The 14,359-nt window shown below is 45.3% G+C and overlaps 1 protein-coding gene across 8 annotated transcripts in view; it reads left to right on the forward strand.

The window, feature by feature from the left end:
• The window catches only part of BCAR3 (BCAR3 adaptor protein, NSP family member), a 114,181-nt gene extending 99,822 nt beyond the window's left edge, over window positions 1-14,359 (forward strand). For all 8 annotated transcript variants that reach the window (XM_081010869.1, XM_081010868.1, XM_081010872.1 and 5 more), the window contains 6 exons: window positions 1,357-1,988; window positions 7,326-7,441; window positions 9,393-9,564; window positions 11,232-11,343; window positions 11,948-12,160; window positions 13,432-14,359. In XM_081010869.1, coding sequence (XP_080866995.1) covers window positions 1,357-1,988; window positions 7,326-7,441; window positions 9,393-9,564; window positions 11,232-11,343; window positions 11,948-12,160; window positions 13,432-13,610 — 1,424 coding nt within the window. In that variant the 3' untranslated portion in view covers window positions 13,611-14,359. The remainder of the gene's footprint in view (window positions 1-1,356; window positions 1,989-7,325; window positions 7,442-9,392; window positions 9,565-11,231; window positions 11,344-11,947; window positions 12,161-13,431) is intronic.

Raw genomic sequence — 14,359 nt, forward strand, 5'->3', positions numbered from 1 at the left:
AATGACGGGATTTGCATGTGCCTTAAGGTCTTTGTAGGTATTTTCCTGCATTCTGGAAACAATTAGCTTTACATGAGCTATGCTCTGAAATCCATTCCTGTCATAACTCCTTGTGCACTCAGGTTCCCTTTTCGGAAAATGTTCTTTCCGTGCAAAATGTGGGGCTATTTATTGTGAGTCACAAGCTCTCATTTCTGCTCTTACCCATCAGATTCGGTTACAAACCAGTTCCTATTCCAAGCCCTGGAGATTTCCCACTTCTGACTGTACAGCCCGGAACATTATCATACTCACTGCAGAATAATGTGACAGTGCAGCTGCTCTGTATATCTCTGATTTTTTGGGGGGGAGGAGGACCTGTATATTGGTGGAGCTTTACGCTTCACTGTCTCTAAACTATGCATCTTAAGTATGTGGCATTAGGAAGAATGCAAGGCATCCCAGATATATTGTTTGGTTTGTAACTATGGTATGTGTATTTGTGTTAACTGCCCTGAAATCCTCAGATGAAGGGTAGGATAGAAAAACAAACAAACAAACAAAAACAAACAAACAAACACAAACACTTTAACCAAGGAAATAATGAGTTGACAAAATTAGCTCCAGGGGTGACATATTCATTATGTTCAGATATGAAAAGTCCAGCATGGAAATGATGCCTCTGTGCAAGAGTGCAACACTTGCCTGAAGAGCAAGGCCTGCTTGGCTTGACAGAACCCAGTTTTTTTCTCTCTGAACCCTCCTGCCTCTCCAGACAAGGGTGTACCTAGGGTTTGGCCCAGTTGCCAAGGGCACAGGCCCAGAGGGGTGCAAAAATTATGCCTCTCCACTCTGGCTCAGCTTCTCTAGTAAGGGCACAAGGGAGCCTAGTACTCCTTTCTTGTTCAGCTCCAGGACATTACAGAGAATGACTGGTTTGTGCATCCCTCCCTCCTCTGTGCTCTTCAGGGGACTCCAGATCTCGGATGTGAGTGCACAGCACACAGAAGAGGAGGCAGTATGGGCCTGGGGGCTGCATGTTGCCTGCATGCCCCACCCTTCAAAAACCAGCCAGTAACTTGTTGACTGAAAACTTTCACAAGGCCACTTCAGAGTGTGAAAACCTGATAGGGGTAGATTGCTTTGTGATACCCTTTTGTGTGAGTGAATCCTGAGGTCAGCCACACTTGTGGCCTTTCAACACCTTGCTCACCCATCACCTGTGCAATGACTGGGATGGGAAGGAAAGCCTGCCATTTCTTGCCAAGGCATGTGACTCTAGATTTTGGAAGTCTTCTTCCTTCTCTGTCTCGCTGACAAGCGCTGCTCCCTTGCCGTTTGATACCTCCTAACCTGCCTCCTCCTTTTAACTTCCAGGTTCAAGGTACCCATCTCAGGGAACTGAAGTTGAAACCAGCCCTTGTCCAAAGTCGCCAGCATTCAGGACAGGCAGTGAGCCCGCACTGAGCCCTCAGATGTTCCGGAGAGCTGCCTCTGAGTTGCAGCTCATCGATGCTCTCAGGGGTTCTGACAGCCAGCTGTACCCCAGGCCTCCGCCCAAGCCCAGCAAAGTCCCCTTTCTGAGGCCACCGCATGGTTCGGAGGCACTGTATTGTGAATTGAACGCAGCGTTTCCCACAGACTGCGGGGTGACAAAGCAACCTTTATGCCAGAAGGACAGCTTTGTAGAGCATCTGGCAACGAGGGAGAATGGGACACATTCATCCAGGCATTCCAAAAGGAGCTACTTGATCCTGGGCGACAATGATTCTTTGCTGAGCGCTGCGGACCCACTCGTGGCCCAGACGGAGATGTGCAAAGAGAGCAGCGCCTTTGTCGCGCCTGTTCTTGAGATGTTCTCCAGTTTCAGACCTAACGATTTCGAGTCCAAGCTCCTTCCCTTGGAAAACAAACCATTGGAGACAGCCATGCTGAAAAGGGTGAAGGAGCTGTTCACAAACAACAGTGCAAAGAGAATCGCTCTGCATATGCTTAAAATGGACTGCAAGGTAAACTGTCTGTCTCTTTTTAAAAAAGTAGTAGTAGTGTATTGGCCCAAATATAAGCCACACTTTCCCCCCAAATTTGGGCCGTAAAAAGTTAAAGTGCAGCTTTTATTTGCGACCTTAATACGCAGCTCCCCCAGCCCCAGGAAGCAGCACGCTGACTGCCCGCCACTCCCAAGCCTTCCCCAGCCACCTAAGGAAGGGGGAAGGCTACTGGCAAAGCTGCACGGCTCCCTCCCCCCCCCCCCAGAGCAGCCCTGGAGCGCAGGGCTTGCCGCCTACCCGCCACTCCCCAGCCTCTCCCAGCGCTGGCTTGGGGAGTTAGTGCCAGGAGGCGGGCCGCACCCGCAAATAAGCCTTGAATTTTAAATGTGCGGCTTATTTGCGGGTACGTCTTATATTCTGGCCAATACAGTAAATAAGGCTAAAGGGAAGTATCCTTTCAAGAGTAATAGCCATTTTAGATCAGACCAGGAGTTTGTCTAAACTAGTAACCTAGGAAAAGGGCATTTCGTTGTGGTGGATCCGTCTTAATGACAAGGAGCCAATTCGCACCATACATTTAAAGTACATCCAGTGCACATGTCTCCCCCCCCCCCAAAAAAAGAAAGAATCATGGGAACTGTAGTATAAGGGTGCTGGGAAGTAATAGCTCTATGGGGGAAACTACAGTTCCCAGGGTTCTCTTGTGCTTTACATGTGTACGGTATGTTCTTTAAAATTATTGTGTTGGTGGTTCCACCGCTTGGTGCCGCATTTCGGACCAGTGGCAGGTTTTCAAATGCTGTTCAAAAGCAGCCTCGCATAACACGTGCATTGCAGTAATTCAACACGGACCCTAACACAAGCAGGATAGTGTGGCAGGTGAGGATTCATGCAGCCTGTGCACCAACTCATCTGTGGTGAAAGGCATTTTTTGAGCCACAGAATACATGGTGCTTGATTTCTGCTTCTGCACGCTCAATGCAGAACAGCGTAATGCAGCACATTTGACTCCAGGTCCGACTTAGCAGCCAGAACAGCGTAACCTCAGTCAAATCATAGCAGTTAGAGGGGCAGAAGGGAGCTGAATTTAGACCTGCCTCCTCTGAGCTCAGCTGGTTGGTGCCGTTGCTGATTTGACTGTGGCTGCATTCATATATATTCATATATGGACAGATCAAGGCTAGTGGTTTCTGGCACGTTACTTGCCAGGAGGAATTGTGACTGTCGGGAAGTGGATGCACTATATAAAAACTCTTCCTTCTGGGCAAGTAACTGACTGCAAGTCTGCACAAGAAGAGCGCTACCATATTGTTTGCTTGGGGTGAGGTGGTGGGAATCTCAATATTGTCTGATGAAACTTAAAGGATTTCTGGTCTTGAGAGAAGGCGCTGGGCTAGGTGGCTGTGTTTCTGTGAAAGACATAATGGCTCAGGAGACAGCAGTCGTGCTAATCAGCAGAGCTCCAGGAAATAGTTTTGTGCATTGTAGCGGCAGAAGAGGCTGCAAGAGCTAGAGAGGAATGCTCATTTATTGTAGGAGTATTGATCTCACTTTAGTTTTGGTAAAAGCCAAATCACTTTCAATTCCCCATGTAGCTGTCCCAGGATGCAGTCAGCCAGCAAGGTAGCTAATAACTACATAGACGCCACAGCAGCTGGATCCAAGATTCCTGGCATGCCAACTCTGCCCTCTAGCGGAGCTGTCTTTGAAATAAGTGAAGCTATCTGTGTTTGTAGCAACAAAGAATTTAGATCCTCCTGGCAATTATACTTGGGAGTAGGCTCTCGAGTTTGCCAATTTAAGCAGCAGGTTTTTGCAGAGGACAGGATTCCTTGTGATAGATACCACTAGGAATGCCACAGGGAGTCTAGGAATTTTTATTTTTTTTAATGAGATGATATGATAGCCATCTTCAAATATCTAAAGGGCTGTTACATGGAGGATGGACCAGGCTTGCTTTCTCCTGCTCTGGAGGGTACTGCCTGAACCAATGGATTCAAGTTACAAGAAAGGAGATTATAACAGGAGATGGTGGACTTCCTTGGAGGAGATTTTTAAGCAGAGGTTGGATGGCCATCTGTCATGGGTGCTTTAGTTGATATACCTGCATTGCAGGGGGTTGGACTAGATGATCCTTGGGATCTCTCTCAACTCTACAATTCTGTGATTCTATGGGCTGGTCATGTTGCATACTGCAAGAGCCATGCTGACGTGCTTACCCAAATGTCCTGGCAGGGTGGGAAGACATGGCAACAGCTGTATACAAACCCGCAGTGGTCACTTCAAGCTACTGTGATCACAAGTACCTCTTCTAGGTTTTATTTCATGTTTAAAGGCAACTGTTGGCTGGTGAGCTTGCTATATGGAAACACCCTGTTACTGGCATAAGCTTTGTTTTTATTTGGGAGATGGGGATTAAAAGCAGTCTTTTGTGCTGCAGCACATCTTCCCCACTCACTTTCTGTGAGAATGACCCAGTACTTCCAATCCCTGCTTGACACCACCCAGGTGTCAAATGCCATTATCTACACACAGCTTCACAGCGTTATCTCCCCTCTTGCTGTCATCGGTCCAGTGACACACCTTTGAATGCTTCCCCCTAAAGCTATTACAGGCTTGTTAGAATCAACAGCTTCTTTGAGGATTCGGTAAATCAAGTTGGCATCAGCTGCAGTCCATTGCACCAAGAGGGACGGTGAGGACCTTTCCGGCACTCTCCTCATTACTTAGAGCACTCCACTCTTGAGAGCTTAATCTATATTTATGTTCAGTTTAAACCGGGCACTAGAGGAATTGCCTGTCTCCTGACATTGCATTTGCCCCGGTCACGGGAGGGTCTCCAGATGAGATTGGTTAAGCCAAGTAGCATTTGGGGCCCGTTATTAGAGAGAGTGAGGATAATATTACTAATGACACTTAGTGCCACCTGCCTGCAGCCCAGAGGGGCTAGAGGTCCCTAATGATGATGATGCTGGATACTTCGACGATGCTGTAAAATATGACGGCCATTATGACTCATCAGAGATTTCTGGCGGATGTTGTAAAATGTGCCAGATGCTTCTCTTGTCTGTTGGTGATAAAGCTGGGAATGCTGTCACAGGCCTGCTGCTGTAACACATCTCCTAGTGATGATCTTGGGAAGGGGGTGAATGGCTAACCCAGATGATCTCACACAGGGCCTCCCGTATGCACAAGTGACTTAAGTGTTTGGGCAAATCACAGTAACATGGTGGTCACAATTGTGCATACACCTCTTTACAGTCGTACCTTGGGTTAAGAACTTAATTCGTTCTGGTCCATTCTTAACCTGAAACTGTTCTTAACCTGAGGTACCACTTTAGCTAATGGGGCCTCCCGCTGCCACCGCCGCGCGATTCCTGTTCTCATCCTGAAGCAAAGTTCTTATTTCTGGGTTAGTGGAGTCTGTAACCTGAAGCATCTTTTGTAACCCGAGGTACCACTGTATTTCACCGGCATGCCCCTTTTGTTAGCAGCGAGGGTCATGTCACATCCAACTGATGCGGGTTGAATGGGTGGGGTTGCATTTGTGTATAATATGGCTACTATTAGCAGAAACCCTCTGCCTTGCGGGACATCTTTGTGAGAAGAAAAGGCTAAGGAGTAAACCCTAAACAAATCCAGAGTGGAGTCCCTCAAGTGGTTGGGTGGCACCTTGTACACCTCCTTCTGGCAACTCCTGCAGTCAAGCTGGTGCCAAACATATTGCTCTGCTTTCCTTTGGACCACATCAGCGTGGCTGAGAGGGAGGACGTGTTCAGGCAGCCCAGGACTTCCATATGCATTGCCCAGGCTTATGCCCTGGAGAGGTCACTTTGGTGCTGCTAATGCAGCAGTTATGAGTTAGAGGTCTCTGCAGCCACAGTGATTCTCTAGTGGTTTGACTTTACCCCTGGAGGTGCACTCCATTGTCTCTTGAGACCAGTGGATGGCAACAACTAGCAGAAGGGTTACAAAAATGCTGGAAGGAGGTGAATTTGAAGCAGTTTATTGAAAGGCCCAAGTGCTTTTCAGAGTGGTTGACTTGTGGGCAACAGTTTAATCAAGACAGCCGCCAGCAGCCAAACCCAATTCCTTAGGGGTTCGTTTAGCCCTGAAGAAGAGCTGTCTGACTTAAAACACTCCAGGCCTTAATAAACTGCTTTAAATTCACCTTTTGAGGTGCATTTGCTTTGCTTCATGTCATTTAGTGCAACAAATGTGCTGTGTTCCTGTGCGGGAGGTTAAACAAATCAAACGTAGATTGATCTCTTGATTGGTTCACCTTTCCACTGGCAAGCCTAGAGATTGCTGCCTTTCTGTTTGGGCTTTTTCTCTGTCTCCCTCTCCACCTGTAGTTAGGGTAAATGAGAAGGCCATGCCACTGTTTCTTATGCTTGTAACCTACCTTCCATGATGAAACTTAGGATCTCACACAGAGGGCTCTCTGGTAGTACCTCTGTAGCTTCAACAAGGCCAGCCCTTGGGATGTTTGACAACACCCCATTGTGTGTGCCTTTTCTATACCATGTCCTGGGACTGCCTGCTAGGATTAAGCTGTGCTCAAATGGACAATTTTTGTTGATTACTGTTTCCCAACACAGCTGAAACAAACCTATAGCTTAAACTGTATGCAGCAGAAATCTAAAAAACTTGATTATATTTGCTTGGCTTTTTAAAAAGTTTCTAATTCAACTAGAGAAACAGTCTTATTGAGATGCTAAAATTCGTTGCAAAAAGAATTAAGTGTTAAGATGCGAAAGGAACTGTGAGCTTGGTAACAGTTCCACCCAAGCAAGGACCATGGAAGGAAACCTCAGTGGAATTTTGTCTATGGGGAACAGCTCTTGAGGTTCATGATGGGCTGCAGTGGTATGAGGAACGGCAAGGAAAGGGGAGCTTGGGGGTTTGCCAGCTGACTGGGGGTGGGGAGGAGCAGGGAAACTGACCTGCTCTTTTGTCGCTTTAAAAGTACCTATGTGTAGAAATCAACAGGTGAACCCTTTTACAGTGTGGAGACAAGCGTCACCATCTGATAAAAAGCAGCTATTAAAAGCACAGCTGCAGTTGCAGGCTGAAAAGTTGGCAACCCTAGCAGGAGCTCTGTATAACCAACACTGGATCCCCATGAAGCATTTGAACGGAACAATCGTGTGTCCCTTGGAGAGAGAAGCTGCTTTACGTTTTATGAATTGCTTGAGCAAGCTGGCAGCCTTTGGATGGTAGCTGCTCTGGCATGTAAAGCAGCAAGGAGCAATTGGGGCTGCTGAGGGTTTTCAGCATAAATGTTGGTTAATGTTCAGGCTGCTTTGTCTCTACCCTGACTCATTCCGTACGCACTCTTGCTGCACTTGACAGGTTGCTAGGATACTGGAGGTCTCCGAAGAGATGAGGAGAATCATGGGAGTGAATTCAGGCCTGGAACTTATTACGTTGCCGTATGGACACCAACTGCGCCTCGACATAATTGAAAGGTAAACGCTGTTATTGCTACCTTACAAGTTTCCTTCCCCTTGTAGGCTCTGCGGAAAATATCAGGCTGCTGAGGAAAATTGTCAGGGGTTCATTGTTGTTCTCTGTAAAAAAAGTATTTGTCAGTTCTGCCTTTCCTCCCACTATTTATCTATTATGGCATAGATTCCTAATGGATGACATACTAATAGATTCCCAGTGATAGGGTGTGATTTTGGTGGGCTGTTGAGAGGCTAAGCACCTTTTACAAAATGACTATCCAAGGAAAAATTTGAACCTATTATTATTATTTTATTATATTTTTAAAGGCTTTTGAGCACGTTTACATGGACACCAACATTGCAGGGGTGGCTTGGGAAGCATTTAATCATGAACTGTGAGCAGGTTTTTGTAAATAAACCATGATATAAAGGGAAGTAATTTTTTTTTTTAATGGAAGATATTCTTAAGCAGGAAATAAGTCCAAAAAGATCTGTAGCACGAGCTGAAAAACTAAATGCCTTATGTTCCCACATGTCGCCAGCAGAGATAATCCCAGAATCTTAAGTGCAAAACATCTCTTCAGGGACTCTGAAGCCTCCTTTGAGGCCTACAAAATAATACCTTGTATGCATTCAAAGCCACCAGGCCGCCCCTCCTCTTCAAAAAGTTGCATGCAGTGGTTTAGAGCGTTTAGCCAACCATGCGGTTGCCATGGTTTCCTGCTCCAGATCAGAGAGAGACCCATTGCACGGAATGGTCTGACTGGCAAATAGCTCCTCCTGCTCCTCTTACCAAGCAACGAGACGACCCACTCTTGTGCTTTTGTCACAGACATCTTCAAATTGCTTTGCCAGTCTTGGCACCTCTGCTGCCAGCATGGGGGCTGGCAAGTTCTTTCCTCCCAGGCCCTTCCAACTGGGCTGGCATTCTTTTGTTGGCCTGTCATGCCTGGTCACAGGCATTACTGTCTCTCCATCCCCTTTCTTCTTCCTTGAAAGGGAGGGTAGCTACGATGAGAGTATTGTCAAAATGATCGTTAGGCGTTGAGAGAATTCACTCTGAATGTTCTCAAACTCACTGCTGGAGCTTGCTTAAATAGCCCCAAAGATTTTGAAAAGCTGCCAATTAGGTTGATGATTGGCTAGTTTTCATACTGAAACAATGGCTATGTTCCCACATCATGGTTAACCATAGATAATGGCTTATTGTAAACATGGAAAGGGCTCCCACTGCACTCCTTTCCTAGTGCAAGCAAGAGTTAACAAACCATTATTCCTGGATTGGCATGCTTCAAACAAACCATAGAGTAAAGCCAATCTTGGTTTGATTGAGCGGAACAGATGACAATTCCGATTTTGGATGTAAATCTAAGCCCAGGGATCATGGTTTGCTGCATGCACAAAGAAATGAGCTAAGAGGGAGCCATCTCCACATTTATAATAAACCATTAATTAAGCCAATGAAAGCTGGGAGATTGATTATTCTGGTGTGATCCTTCTAAATGAATATTTTCCTCTTACATAGAGATTTGTCACGCTGTGGCAGATTGATAGAAATGTATTGTAACAATACTTGCAATTTTTATTCACTTAATTGACTTAAATATTTTGATCGGCAAAATGATTAATTGGACAATTTATTTTGGGGACCAGTAAGAAGAAAAGCATTTTTAAAGCCATAAAAACAATAATTTTAAAAATTCATCCTATATCCACTTTCAGAACGTTCCTCCAGGAAAGAAGGAACTTTCTAAGAAAGTGCCTGCTTGCGAGTGTGCTGTGCAACCTCTAAGAACAGAGAGCACTTGTTTTCTTCAGACCTCCTGCTTTATTATAAATAAATGCATGCTGCATGACGTCACCACAGTACTTTAAGGTCATATTCGTGCTTGGATTCAGTTCCACGGGCAGCTTGAAATCTCATGGCTCTCCTGATATCTTAAGACTGTTTCTGATTTCTTTCCCCCTTTAGACACAACACCATGGCAATAGGGATAGCAGTTGATATTCTCGGCTGCACAGGAAACTTAGAAGAACGAGTTGCAACGTTAAACAGGATCATCCAGGTCGCTGTGGAACTCAAAGACTCCATGGGGGATCTGTATGCATTTTCAGCTATAATGAAAGCTCTGGAAATGCCTCAGGTAAAAGGAATTCCCCACATTAAACTATTAACATGCAATCTTAAGGTGTGGGGAAAGAGGAACTGCCTTTTGTGCTGAGCAAGGCATTGGATAAGGTTCTGGCATTCTTCTGTTCATTTCCTGTTCTGGAATACCCGACTCTCCTCCTCCCAACACCCTGGCTTGACCAGAGGTGTCTCCAACATTGGCTCTTCCTCTCTGATATTGGATGGGTGGATCCAATCTATCCTATGACTCCTGGGACACCTTGCAGACAGTAAGATTGCACCCACGTGAGGGGTTCACACACAAAACTAAGTCATTGTTTATTAAATCACAGCTTACCATTATGTCTGAACCCATCGCAGCAACTTAACTATCGTCTACTAACTGTGGTTTAAGTTCACTCATTAACCAAGGTTCATAGTTGGCTTACTAACCTTAATAAATAGCATGTAAGCCTGGATTTCCTCAACTATAATTAAGTAGCCTTTTGTAGTATAAAGAATTAACTTGTAGGCAAAGAGCTACAGACCTGTGAGTGAAGAGCAGCAAAGAATCCAAACTGATTTCAGTGCTACTCTCACTGGCAGGTAAAAATGATCCACAGGGCTGGGTAAAAAACACACCACCTTACTGTCAGGAATGGTTCTCCAGATTTAGTCCCATCTTCCCTGATCATTGAGTGGGGTTGGCCAGTGTTTGCAGTCCTGTGGCATTTCTGTATTTGTGGCTGTCCTCCTTACCGCTCACGTTTCTATCTTTACTAAAATATGGGGAGTAAACCTAGTGCTAGAGGTTGAGCCCGTGACGAGTAGACGTCTTTCCCATCCTTGTGCACAGTGCTTCTTATTCCGGCACCGCAGAATAGCATTTACAATTGTAGTTCAAGATGCACAAGGATTCCTAACAGGCGCTAAGAAATATGCTGGGTGATCAGCGATCCGCTTCCAGATTTGCAAATTCATCATTTATACAGGAATTAGCTTTAGTGTAGCCAGGCTCATTAGATCTTACGGGTAATGCCCATCCACAAGTAAAATGACAGGCTGGAGGGTTTGTTGAGTTGAACTGCTGACTTGGGAGGGCCCAAGCCTACTGCTAAGAAACAAGTCCTTCCAAAGTGTGGCAGATTTTCTACACCCCTTTGTTGGGATCAGATCTGATACCTGGCAAGAACTGTTTTTACAGGGTTTTCCAAACTTGGCTCCCCAGCTGTTTCTGGACTACAATTCCCATCATCCCTGACCACTGGTCCTGCTAGCTAGGCATGATGGGAGCTGTAGTCCAAAAACAGCTGGAGACCAAAATTTGGGAAATCCTGATGATCTGATGAGTAGAACAGGTTGGAGGGCCCAACCAAGCTTACTGCTAAAAGGGAGTCCTTTCAAGGAAGCAGATTTGCTGCAGCCCTTTGCTTGGATGAGCTCTTTTTAAACACCTAGCAGGGCTGGTGGCTGGGACGGCTTCAGCTAACAAGCAAATGTTCTAGTCTGCCACTTCATACAGCATGTTAGCGCAGTTTCCCACAGGCAGCTTCTGCTTTCTGAGGATGCAAACTGCACACTTGATGGTACAGCAGCAAAATGTTGCTGATTTGTATGAAATACCCCTTCTTTTAAGTTGCACCATGTTCATTTTGTGTTGTTCAGGGACTGCTTGACAGTTTAGCTATTCTTCCTCTGCAGGTCACAAGGTTAGAGCAAACGTGGACCGCTCTGAGACACTGCTACACACAAACAGCCATTATATATGAGAAGCAGCTAAAGCCGTTCAGCAAAGCCTTGCATGAAGGAAGAGGTAAGTTAGGGCAGCTGCATCACATTTATCATTGTCATCATCAATGGAGTCTAATCAAGTCCATAGGCCACATCTGTTATTGCATTAATGGAGAGTGCGGGAGAAAGCCCAAGTCCTAAAAGTGATGGTAACGGACAAAATGCATTAGATGTAACCACATCCTGCCTTACTCATGGTTCATTCCTGTTGTGTGGGAAAAATAACTAAGGAAGGAGGGGTAGTCTATCATTCCCTGTCACTGAAATGCTTTGAACAAAATAATCCATGTGCAATGCATGAATTAGATTTTCAGGAACAGTGAATAATTTCCACTGAACATCTAATTTGCTTCTCTGGTGATGCAACAAGAAGAAACCTATGGCCAGGTCAACTTTTTTTATCCACTTGCCAAACAAAGAACACAAGTCATGGTTAGGGAGAGGAGGAGGAACCAACGAAAGGGGTTGTATTTTCATCAGCCAGCATTTTGCTTGGGTGGTCATATTACAGAACTGCATAGCCAGCAAATTAATGAAATCCTGCTTGTGTATGACTTGAGATAGGCTGGTTCCTCTAGCTAGCAAGGGGACAAAATGTAAATGTTTGTTTGTTACCTCCTTTTCAGAGGCAACCTGCGTTCCACAGAATGTGGTCACTGTACCCCTGCTGATGCCTCTTGTTATGCTTCTGGAGCGCCAGGTTGTCGTGTTTGATGGAATGGACGTGTGGGAGAACACGGACCAAAGCTGCGAAATAATGCTGAAACACTTGGCGACTGCTCGCTTGATAGCGCAGAATGCTGACCTGTACAGCACAAATGCGGAAAGGATGTTAGCAGGTAGGAGCGGAATGTACTGCTGTACAGTTCAATTCCACAGAAATGAGGGGGGAGGGAATCACATCCAGGGCTGTTGAAAACAGGTCTTGTTTCTTAGATCTTCCCTTGCAGAGTGATGTTGCAGGATGGATGTGCATCAAATGCACCACCTGGTATTTGCAGTCTGCATAAAGTAGCAGCTTTGGTGTACACTGTGCTTGTTGCCCATGTCTATACAGTGTTGTAAGCTGGAACCAGCTAAGTCTTGCAAGTAGATTCAACTGAGGAACAAAATACCTGCCCTTTTTAGGTACTTGCCATGACTAGTTATATAACACAACAACTTCTAATTGGGCCTAAGATACTGATGTTTAGGCTTTGTTGTAGGTGATACATCTATGAGAAACATTTCTCATTACCAGGTTTAAAGTATGGTTGAATGAATAGGTTTTTAAGATGGCAAAAGCATTATGGGATGAGATTGGCAGGTCCAGAACTAGTTTCCTTGTTTATCCAGTTTGGTCACTGGGGGGGGGGGGGGGGGATGGGAGGCAGCCCTCCACTTTGGGTACCTTCCCCAAAGTGGCTAGTTTTTTATATGAAGAGCATCCCCTAGGGATGCAGTCATGTGGAAGAATGATAATTTGACCCAGTGGCGTAGCAGTGGTGGCTCCTTTGCCTTATGGGAAGACTGCAACAGCAGCTTCACTCAAGTGGTATATCGTGGGTGAAACCGCCACTGCTCCTGAGTCCAGGTCCACCCGTGATATACCACTGAGTGAAACTGCCCTCACACCAGTAAAGACAGAGGAATAAGCTGCTTTGGCGAGGCGCCCACCTCTTTAAACTGCTCTGCTGAGGAGCATGGCTGTCCTTGCCTTAGCCAAGCAGTTTTACGGAGCCACCAGCTTGCACAAGGTGGCAGCTCTGTGAAACTGCTCTGCTGAAAGGTGTGTGGTTGCTGCTTCCCTTAGTTAAGCAGTCAAAGGAGCCCTGTGCAAGCCAGTGGAGAAGCAGGAGAAGGATTGGGTTGCGAAGCTGCTTCCTCACTGGGGTGAAACCGCCTCAGCGATGTCACTCTGACACCTTGCAGCGCTGTGGGAGGAAAGCAGCGTAAATAACGTGCTTTATCACCAGATCACGATGTTTGCTTCTACAGATGCTCCTGCATAGAAGAAGCATTGCCAGACTTCTGAGCTGGCCTTTTCAGTCTGTTGCAGTAAAAGGTGCTTGTCTTGGATGCCTTCATGGTGAGAAGGCTATTTAATTTATTTTCCATTTCCTCCCATCAGGTTTTCAGCCAGATGACGAGATGAATGAGATCTTCAAAACAGAATTTCAGATGAGATTGCTCTGGGGCAGCAAAGGAGCACAAGTTAACCAAAGTGAAAGATATGAGAAATTCAACCAGATCTTAACTGCACTCTCCCGAAAATTAGAACCCCCTTTAGCAAAGCAGATTGAGCAGTGAAATGCTCAATGGACACTCAACTATATAGTTGGTTCAGTTACTTAACTTAAAGAAAATACACTGTAAAACAGGCCTGCATCAAATGTTTGCCTTTCCCTATCCCCTCAGAGTAAGAAGAGGGTGCCTTTTGGGGGGTGGGGAGGAAGTACTTCCTGAAAAGTATTTTCCAGGAATATTTGCATTCCCTGACAGACTTTTTGTTTGGCACATTCTTAAAAACTGTTTCTCCTTACTGGCAGTAGTGATTTCAGCCAAAACAGGGAATGCACGGCCCCTTGAGAAAAAGGGTAGCGCTTTCTGGATCATAATCAAAGATGAATTGCTGAAGGGGGTGTGAGAGTACTTGTTGCCACTGCCAATCGTGTTTGCATACTTTTGCTGTATGCAGTTTCATTTGCAGCACCTTCGGGATTTGTAAATTGCACCATGTGCATTTTTTTTTTATTTAGTTGCCTAATAAGATTTGACTACTGATTTACAAATGAATCATTATTTATTTATTATGGATATCTTTAATTATCTCTCGCTCAACAAAGACACTGTCCTGTTACGTAAAGTATTGCTGACACAGTGGTTTTATTAGAGTATTTTTAGTCTTGCATCAAATAATGTTATTAATAAACTGTAATGTAAGTAAGACTAGAAGTTACAGGAATGGCTTTGCAGAAGGTATCAGTTGTATGATATCCCTTAAAATGGATAGGGAAACTTGTACATGTGCTTGTGAATTAAAGCATCTCATGGTGGAA

The sequence above is a fragment of the Podarcis pityusensis genome, assembly GCF_964106645.2.
Source record: "Podarcis pityusensis genome assembly, chromosome: 6".
Taxonomy (NCBI): domain Eukaryota; kingdom Metazoa; phylum Chordata; class Lepidosauria; order Squamata; family Lacertidae; genus Podarcis; species Podarcis pityusensis.